General features: G+C 37.4%; 1 protein-coding gene across 1 annotated transcript in view; it reads left to right on the forward strand.

Moving 5' to 3' along the window:
- The window catches only part of ctdspl2b (CTD (carboxy-terminal domain, RNA polymerase II, polypeptide A) small phosphatase like 2b), a 33,950-nt gene extending 26,139 nt beyond the window's left edge, over positions 1 to 7,811 (forward strand). The window contains exons 11-13 of the mRNA XM_059530137.1: positions 344 to 470; positions 5,245 to 5,340; positions 7,355 to 7,811. Coding sequence (XP_059386120.1) covers positions 344 to 470; positions 5,245 to 5,340; positions 7,355 to 7,420 — 289 coding nt within the window. The 3' untranslated portion in view covers positions 7,421 to 7,811. The remainder of the gene's footprint in view (positions 1 to 343; positions 471 to 5,244; positions 5,341 to 7,354) is intronic.
- Positions 7,812 to 10,839: the final 3,028 nt, after the last annotated feature.

The raw sequence follows: 10,839 nt of genomic DNA on the forward strand, positions 1-10,839 counted from the left end.
TCCTTTTATTTTAATAATTTCCAATACTCTTCCTTATGACACTGCTGTTTAAAAAAAGAAATCTGTATCTTTTCCTTTTTGTGTTATAAGAGTAAATGTAAAATTAGGCTGGGTGTCAAGTTGTTGGGCAATTGGGCAAGTTGATTTGTCATTGCTGTGCAGAGTTTCTTTGTAGCATTTGGTTACACTGAGGCATTGGAGTAGATGAGGAGCTTTGGCCTCTAGCACATGTAAACTCCACACCATCCTCAGGTGTCAAACCTTTGCTTTGAATGCATTATTGATTCTAGTGTTGGAGATTTATTTCACTCTTCTCTTTGTATGTGTTTCCGATATGTTCTAGGCACAGATTATTTCGTGAGCACTGCGTATGTGTGCAAGGAAACTACATTAAGGATCTGAATATCCTTGGACGGGATCTGTCCAAGACTATAATTATTGATAACTCACCACAAGCCTTTGCTTATCAGGTAAGCTGCTTAAGGTTGTCTTTTATCCAAATACATTGAATAAAATTATAAACGCAAAATGTTTTTGCCCCCATTTTTCATGAGCTGAATTCAAAGATTTAAGATTTTTTTCTATGTACACAAAAAGCCTATTTCTCTCAAATATTTGGTTACAAATCTGTCTAAATCTCTGTTAGTGAGCACTTCTCCTTTGCCAAGATAATCCATCCACCTCACAGGTGTGGCATATCAAGATGCTGATTAGACGGCATGATTATTGCACAGGTGTGCCTTAGGCTGGCCACAATAAAAGGCCACTCTTAAATGTGCAGTTTTGTGCATACTTAGTCCGAAATTTTCCACATGCGTTTTTTCGTATTCGTGATCCGAAAAATTCGTCACGCAACAAGACCTTGCACACTGAGTCCGATGCGTATTAATGAACATGTTACAGAAAAAAAATGCAAAACAATACAAAATGTCGTTTTCAAGTAGTGAGGATGATTTTTTTTTGTCCTCTCTCTTCTTAAGAAGAGAAAAAGAAAGAGGAAATATTGGGTCCATCCACTCCTGTGATCGTGTAGATGGGAAGGAGAGTTCCACCTCCTTATCAGGGAGCTGCTGGATTATCCAGACAGATTCAAAGTTTACTTTAGAATGTTAGTGGCTCAGTTTAATGTTTTGCTAGCGATACTGGAGACACATATTAAAAAGACCACCACCAATTTCCGTGAATCAATTGATCCTGAACAGAGACTGGCAGTATGTAAGGTATGGACCCGTGCGTGCTCACACACTGTTTATAGGGACTCTGTGGGCTATAATTATAGCTGTGATATATAGCGCTGGGTATTGTTCAAAATCTTTCGATCCGGTGCCAATTTCGATACCTCAGTTTCGATACCGGTTCCTAACTATACTTTTTTCGATACCATATGTTTTAAAATCCATTTCAACATGAACACCAATACATTAAACACACAACTTTTATTTTTCACCTTAATTAAAACAAATTCTGGTAACACTTCACACTCCGGATAACATTATTAATACAACTGGTTGTGCTTTTTGGATAGGGGTGTGCCATTCAGGGGCGGACTGGGACCAAAAAGTGGCCCTGGACTTTCTGGCCCACAGCAGCCCACCACATCATAACGCAAACGCCCCTGTTTTGATGTCATTTATTAATTTAATATTTAAGTAAACAGTTTGGGGATTTTAACCAATAGGGCAACTGATCCTCCGTTGAAAAAAAAAAAAAGACCAGCAGCTGTTCATTTAGCGACTCCTAGTGAGCGATACATGCTCATCAAGAAACAAACATTCTTCTAGAACTCACACTTTGCATTCAGTTAGCAGATCCATATGAATCATGCATGAAATAGAAGTTTATAAACTCAAACGATAGCTTTATGTGCTTTACAGATGAACTTGAAGTCTTTATTCATTCGAGATCTTCAATAATAGATCATCTTTGGCTCGGTAATACAAGTTCATGATCCGATTAGTGAGCCAATTCTTTTGAGTCAATCTTTTAAAATAATCAGTTATTTTGTTTAACGAAACCAGTGTGGAAACCAGTGTTTCACAAACTGGATAGATCTGAGGTGCAGGGCTCACAAAATTGTTAGCCCCACATCCCGGGGCTATTGTGTTTTCCAGTCCGATGGGCTATCGTGAATAGTGATGTAAAATTCCTAACTTGATTCCCGTTGTTCACTCGCTTGAAGGGGTGAAACAGATCGTAGCTGATCGTTTGCACTTGTTTCTAAATCTTGCTGATTCAAGCGTTTTAAATTGCGCACGTTCGGAGGTTGGGCGCACTCGTTTAAAGCACGCGCCGCGAGCAGCATTTCAGACAATGCGCGTACAGAGAATGAATTCATCTTTCACATATCATAACTTCTGAATGAACACACACAATTATATCAAAATAATTGTCTCTGCAAGTATCCTCGTAAACACAGTCGGTTATGTTTTAAGTGAACGTATACAGTGGCCTGCTGCTCCGAGAAATCCCCCCCGGATAAATCTGTGTCTCTCTCTGTTTTTTAGACGACGTGAAAGGGGGCGTGTTTCAAGATACGCAATGGAGTAGACCAAACTAAACAAGGAGGGAGGGCAAAACACTCATCCAAACAAATGCTTCATTAAATTGGTGGTATTGCCGGCTTTGGTTGCAATATTCTTATCGCATATGTTGCACTTTGCTGACTCGGCATCCACTTTTACAAGTGTAGCCACACTTTAGACCTCTTTGGCATTGTAAAATGGAAACGTTTTGAGAAAAAACAACTACACTTGTGTTGTGTGACTGCGAGTATCTTCAGAATTCCTCCCAGTTACGTCACGTGGTGGTGGACAGCCAATCACGGCAAATTTAGGTCTTTACATGCACGTATGCTACAAGCTCACACAGACACAGTCGCTTGGCAAAAAAAAAAAAACGTCCGCTTGGCTTTTGGAACCGAAATTTGGCACCGAAAGAAATAATTTTTCGATTCTCATAGTATCGAAGTTTTTCGTTCGATACCATAAAGGCATCGAACCCAGCCCTAGTGATATAATAATATTTGTAGTATTTTTGATACAGTAATATTTGTATATATAATTGTAGGTATCTGAGCACTGCCAATTCATTCACCACCATTGCCAGCAGTTTTACGGTGGCTCTGAGTCCAAAAACCAGTCAGTATCTGGTGTGACCACCATTTGCCTCCGCAGTGCAACACATCTCCTTCACATAGCCGATCAGGTTGTTAATTGTGCCCTGTGGAATGTTGGTCCACTCCTCTTCAATGGCTGTGCGAAGTTGCTGGATATTGACAGGAACTGTAACACACTGTCGTATACGCCGATCCAGAGCATCCCAAACATGCTTGTTGCAGCAGCTGTCTGGGTGGCTGGTCTCAGACGATCTTGAAGGTTAAGATGCTGGATTTGGAGGTCCTGGGCTGGTGTGGTTACATGTAGTCTGCGGTTGTGAGGCCGGATGGATGTACTGCCCAATTCTCTGAAACGCCTTTGGAGGCTGCTTATGGTAGAGAAATGAACTTTCAATTCACGGGCAACAGCTCTGGTGGACATTCCTGGGCTGAAGTGAAAGTGGTTTGTGAAAAGTGTTTTGACACTTTTAGTTCTGTTGTGCGTTTATTTTTGGGCTATGGTCTTAAACTTTTGATCAGCTGACCAACAGCCTGTTTGAGTTTAAATGCAGTTTTCAATAAATTGCCTACTCTCTATTTTTTGTCTCTTGCTCCTGTTGCTTCTTTTGGCATTTTGAAGCAGCACTTACAACCCGGTTATGATCCACTAGTGCAAAATGTGTAAAACTTGCAATGCATCCTAGGGCTGGACGATTATGGCCTAAAATCAAAACCTAGATTAATTGAACATTTTACCTCGATTACGATTAATGAACGATTATTTTGTTTCTGTTTTGTTTTTTTGCCCTCATAGTTCACTGACAAGATTTGTACTGTAAATATGATTGACTATCAGCAGTTATTTTATCTATGTTTGTAACATTTCTTACTAGGGTTGGGTATCGTTTGAATTTTATCAATTCCGATTCTGTCTGCTTATCGATTCTGATTCTTATCAATTCCTATTTTCGATTCCAATGAGATAAAAAATCCAATATAAAAAAGATTAAGTCAAACATTTATATGTCAAACATTTTTACAAAGCATTCTGTTGCAGCTGAATAACATGAGCAAAAGTCAGCAGCCTACAAAACACTGCAAGAGGAATTTTGCCTGTGCTTTAAAGAAATACCATAGCAAAAACAACTAGATTAATATAAATTTCAAATATTAAAGTGTTAAAGACAAGTAAACAGCCAGTAATAAGATCGGAATCAATTAGCAAAATCATAAATAAATACAACTAAACAAAATTTCAGGTACAGAAACTGTAATTAAAAGTAAAAAAAAAAATTGCATAGTTTTCGTTTTATAAATAAAATAAAGATTAATCAAGTAAAGTTATTAAATATATTCAGTCAAGATCAGTGAATGATTTACTTTTGTTCTTTGATTTAACATTAATGACAGGCAGCGCGTTTATTAGGCTGTTGTCACTTTAAGCAAAAATACTGCACATGTGTGTTTTCTTTCTCATCTGTTTATGTTCACGTAAGACAAAAACGGCTGCGTTTATGATGATATACTGCTGTAGTTTTCTGTATCGAAGTTTCGACTCGGAACAACCGTTTCTACAGTTAAAATACACAGAACAGTCCGAGAACGGACACAAACCGGGAACCCGCAGCGCGACCGCTGACCGCTGCTCTCTGTGCACGCGCTTGTGCTTCATGTGGGCTGCACACAAACATGCTGTAATAAGTTTTGAGATTCTAAGCTACTTTAGTGATAAATCACTGGACAGCGCTGACAACTAGTTTCTGTGTTCCTCTGTGCGCGCGATCTTCATACTTAGCTACTGTTTATATGAGTGTTCGTGCCACAATGCAGCAGCGCGAACATGGGAGCTCGATATAATTATACACATCCGATCATCTAATCGCTTGAATGTCCAAACCATAAAACAAATACAACTGACAAAGTTTAGTGAAGACGCAAGGCTCACCGCTCACGCGCCATCACTATGTGTTGAACCGACGTTCACCTCTGTGTTTTGCTTTTATACCACTGACTGGACGGGGCAGTACAGAGTTCAGGTGTGTGATTGGGCTCTTTAGGTAGATAACCCTGTACAGAAATACCTTTAGAGAGATAAATCTAGAGGAAAATCTGTGTAACTAAAATCGCCAAACCATGTGTTCCACTCACAGCTTTCCAATGGGATCCCAATAGAAAGCTGGTTTATGGACAAGAATGACAGCGAACTTCTGAAGCTGGTACCTTTCTTGGAGAAACTGGTGGAATTGGTATGTTGTAATGTTATTCACCTTAGTTTTCTTGACCTTTCTTTCAAGATGTCTGTGAACATTATACAAGTGTAATACGTTAAAAAACGTTTAAAAACTCAAACACACACACACACACACAAAAAAAAAAAAAAAATATATATATATATATATATATACACACCGTATTTTCCGGACTATAAGTCGCACTTTTTTTCATAGTTTGGCTGGTCCTGCGACTTATAGTCAGGTGCGACTTATTTATCAAAATTAATTTGACATGAACCGAGAGAAATGAACCAAGAGAAAAAATTACCGTCTACAGCCGCCAGAGGGCGCTCTATTCTGCTCAGTGCTCCTGTAGTCTACACTGAAAACATAGAGCGCCCTCTCGCGGCTGTAGACGGTAATGTTTTCTCTTGGTTCTAGATAAATGCGACTTATAGTCCAGTGCAACTTATGTTTTTTTTCCTCATCATGACGTATTTTTGGACTGATGCGACTTATACTCAGGTGCGACTTATAGTCCGAAAAATACGATATATATATATATATATATATATATATATATACATACATAAATACATACACACATACACACACACACACACACACACATATATACGTCTTTGTGATTCAACTCAAAGATGTTTTACCAGCTAAGAAGATCAGCACTTTTAGAGTTTCATCTCCCTATATGATGTAAGCATAAGTATTGGAACAGACCAGGATGAAGAAGAGGAAGCCGACTCTGGGGGGGGGGGGGGGAAAGCAAGCAATTTGGATGCTAAAAGAAAAGAGGAAACCACATAGAATTATAAGAAAAACAAAGGGAATGGAGAAATCAAGAGTTTGGAAACTACCGGCGACATCAGCAACCAACGACGACCTGATTGGCTGAGAAAAAAACAACAGACAGAATGACAGATGACAGAAAAATCATAAAAGCTGTGAAAATGAACCCTTAAAATACATGTCTGTAAAATCGCAAACAACCTCCAGAAAGCTGGGTGATGCTCTGTCAATCTACAGTCCACAGGACAATTTGACACAGAACTACAGAAGCTACACAGCAAGATGCAAACCTCTGATCAGCACCAAAAATAGAAAACAAATGTGAGCCAGCAGAGTTTTGGTTGGACCTTTGATGGACCGATGAGACAAAGATTACCCTTTATCTAAGTGAATGGGAAGCAAAAGTGTCGAGAAAAAAGGGAACTGCAAATGATCCTAAGCATAGGACCTCATCTGTAAAGCTTTGTGGAGGTGGTGTCATGACATGGGCATGTATGGCTTTCTCTAGAAAAGGACCTTTTCATTTTTATGATGACTTAATGTGTGATGGCAGTAGCAGAATGAATTTGGAAGGTTACAAAATCATCTTGGCTACCAATATTCAAGAAAATGCCACCAAATTCATTAGTAAGCACTTCATATTGGATCAGGACAATGACTCAAAACACCCTGCCAGTTCAATCAAGGACTTTATCAGGACAAAGAAATGTCAAGTCTTAGATTGCCCAAATCAATCTCCAGATTTAAATCCGATTTAAACATTGATTTCACCAGCTGAAGAGGAGACTAAAGACAGAAACTCCCCAAAACAGCAACAGCTGGAATTGGCTGCATTACAGGCTGGGGAAAAGCATTTCAAAGCATAAGACCAAGATTCTGGCAATGTCTGTGGGTGGCATGCAAGAGATCTGCAACTAAATATTAGCTTTTAATCTTTTAAATCTGTCTTAATTTCATCTGTTCCAATACTTATGCTCACATCAAATAGTGGGGTGAACTCTAAAAGTGCTGCCCTTTTAATTTGGTAAAACATGTCCAAAAGACCTAATAATAAAATCTGACATTCTGTAGTTCTGTTGCATATTCATCTTTTAATCATATTTGCAAATGTCTTGACTCCACAGCAGAGAAAGCAATTTTTTCTTTACTGTTCCAATACTTATGGAGGGCACTGTATCTAAAATAAGAATTCATGAATGAGTCTAAATACAGATTGTAATTTTCTATTGTATGTCCACAGAATGAGGATGTGCGGCCACATGTTCGCGAACAGTTTCGGCTTCATGACCTCCTTCCCCCTGACTGAGCGCACAAAGTGGGACAGGACAGTAACAAAGACAACAAATGCAGATATAAATTTTGCATAATAACATCATTGCCATTTAATCTGGAAATCAACTTTTTTTAATTCCCCGCAAATTTTCATTGCTTTGAAAACATCGAAACAAAAATGACTCCCTTTTCGGCACTTTTTGCCATTTGTTCAGTCAAAGGGGTTTGAAGTTTCTTGTGTGGTCTCTTCAGTGGTTTCATCCAGTACAAAGTGAATGTGTAGCAGTCAGAAGAGAGATCTTGTTGTCTTTTGGTGCTCCAATGGAATTGACACTGTTGGGCTTTCGACCACTTTCAAAATGAATGGCCAGTAAGAATATCGTACTGTCTGACAGAAGTTAGATGCTTTTGAGCGACTGGGTTTTTGTTTTCACTAATGTTTTCAGTATGCATTCCTCCCCATCTGAACAGGTTACTTAGTATTTACTTCAAAGCTTGTCCTCTCAACACCTGACTTGTTTCGTTTGCCAAAATGTCCATTTTCATTTCTCAAAGAGCATCTTCTGGGTATATTATAGTTCTGATTTTCACAGATCAGTATGTATATACATATATGGTGTGATTTGAGAATGGTTTAAACCAGAGTGATGTCTGTTTTGTAGAGAGAGATTTGCAGCGACTAAATTTAAATTTTTTAAATGTCATATCCTACCAGGAAATCAGAAGTCTGCAACTTCCATCTATTGTCTCTCCACAGATATTTATCCACCTTTCAAGATCCAACAAAATATTAATTAGTAGCATGTCAAAATGGTATTTTGTCAGCCACTGTTTTGTTACTTTTTTATTTTATTTTATTTTTTAGTACAGTTTTTCTTCATATCTAGCCTGTGTATTTTTAATATTTTAGTTTTTTAAGCAGGTGTTCTTTAAAGAGATTTCACCTTTACGTATTAGTGTTAATTATATGGAAGTATTTTCGTGTTAACTTTTGGAGTTAATGTAGCATTTGCCCAGAGCTAATTTATTCTAACTCTGCTGCAAAGGAGAGGATGAAGGGCTAAAGCCTGGCAGAGCCCTGTGTATAGCACCAGCATAACAACAGTTGCATCGCTGTGGTTTAAACCTGCCTGTGTGACATTCTGGTTTTTCTTTTATTCTGGTCGAGGGAAGAGGTGTAGCTGTTTTAAGAGGTATGCAACGTATGCTAGATGAATGAGTGTGCATCATAGTCTGAGAGTAAGAGATTATCACACTGCAAAAGCAATTTTCGTAATTTCCATTTTTCTGATATTGCCTTTTCAGTTTTAAAGATGATACTTCAAATTGAGTAAGAGTTGAAACTACAGTAGTGCCATTCAGGGTGAATGAAGCAGGGCCAGGCTAGTTGTATCCCCTTCTCTCTTTTTCTGCTCTGTATCCGGTTTCTTTTGGAAATGAACTTGGTCACTTTCTACATGTCGTTGATTCCATTTATGCTGTTTGTGTTTACAGTGTGCAGTTTTCTGGTAAATGGGTCATTCTTAGTAATAGACGATCACTGATTACATCATTTTTCTACATTGGATTGTGACCTTGTCATAGCGTTTGGTTTTTGGGGTGGAGGGAATTTTATTTTCATAACTTTTTTTTTTCCCTTATGGGGCTTTTTTAAAAAAAGAAAAAAAAAGAAAGCATCTTGTATGCAGTAAAGATAAATTTAGTGTTTTTAAAAAAAATTATTATAATTATAAAAATGAATTGCAATGTGTTAATATTGTAATTCTAAATATTCTGTGGTAATTCTCAATTGAAAGAGAAGAGGAAGGACAAAAAGGAAATTGTGATCCCAAGGATCCTGCTCTACTGACACAGTTTTTTTCTGTTTGACAGTCCACAGGCACAGTATTTCTCTCATATAATAGGCTGATTCAGCAATGGTTTCATATACATTTTGAACATGGTTAAACGTAGTGTTATATAGTAAGTAGCATTTTATTAGTGAAGTATTCCTTTTCCTTACATTGAATAGTTGAATGGTGCTAAACTGAATGGCATCCCTTAGTCCAGAATGATAGCTCAGATGTTGAGAGATGGATTGCAACTACCATTAGGCCCTGGCGCTTTCTTACAAAGAAAATATTTTGTATGATTGTCAAAGAGCAGTAGTATATTAAGTGTAAAGCATGATGCAGAGGTTTGTTTCATATGTACAACCAGTTCATTGTAATGTGCATTACCTCTGTACAAAGCATATTGTACTAAAAACATGCAGCTTCATGAAAAAAAAAAGTTAAAGGAAACCTTTTTGTATTTTTGATTACTTGTATTCCAAAAGGCATGGTATATCTATTTTTTTAAAATGTATTCATTTTCAAATGTATTAATGCAGAACTTGTCATCAGTTTGTTTTAGTTTGTTTTTTTTCTTTTCATCTGTGCATTTTGTATGTAGTTGGCACAATCACTGAACATTCTCCGCATGTAAAAAGCCTGTTATGTGAGTTGGGATTTTAATCAAGGCACTTTTTTGCAGATGAATGTTTCAGGATTGTTTTCGGTTATACTTCATCTTAAAAAAGCCCTATGGCTTGCGATTGTCCTTTAGCTGCATTGGGGAAACATTCTAGGTCTAAATGTCATTACCTGAAACGTGTTATTTAAGATTGTTCATTTAATGGAAATTGAGTCTTTGGAAAATTGCATGCTCTTTTATTTTAATGTTAGCTTATGTCAGAACAACATGTTAGATACTTAAGATTGGATGGTTGTATTTCATGTCTTTTTCTGCTACTTCATTTTACCATCAAATGGTGTGTAATATCAAGGAGATTTTATGATTATGACTTTTATCAATTTTGTGTGATGCTGTCAGCATAAATGGCATCTCGTTGATGCAATTTGATGCAACCTCACAAAAGTGAACGGAAAGCCTTAATGTCTCTAGAGTTAGAGCAAGTTAAGGTTAATGCACATAAAATGAGTTAAGATCAAATTTTACCTATATGTTTTGTATATACAAGATGTTTCAGGGTTCCCACAATCATGAAACCAGAAAATTGTGATTTCCAGGCCCGTAACAGTCATGGAAATGAATAAAACTTTTAAGTCATGGAGATGTCTTTAGTGACTCTTTATTTATTTATTCTTTAAGTCTATTATATGAGGTTTTCAGGAATGTCATCAGCTTGAAGTTTTCTGTGTGTACAAGAAGGTCAAAAGGTTTGGGAACCCTGAAGTTTAAAGGCTTAATGTTATCGGACAAAAAAAAAATGCTCATTGATCTTTTATTATTACAGCAGATAATGGATTCCCAGGGAATTAAGAACTGATCAAATTCAAATGGGTACCTTGAATGCCAGTCACTCTGGATTAAAGCCTCTGCCAAATGTGTACATGTACATGTATTATGCTAACAATTCTTACCATAGATTGAAATTACAATGGTTTTAGCAAAAGTGAGGCACATAAGTTT

This window comes from Carassius carassius, chromosome 3 (genome assembly GCF_963082965.1).
Source record: "Carassius carassius chromosome 3, fCarCar2.1, whole genome shotgun sequence".
Lineage (NCBI taxonomy): Eukaryota > Metazoa > Chordata > Actinopteri > Cypriniformes > Cyprinidae > Carassius > Carassius carassius.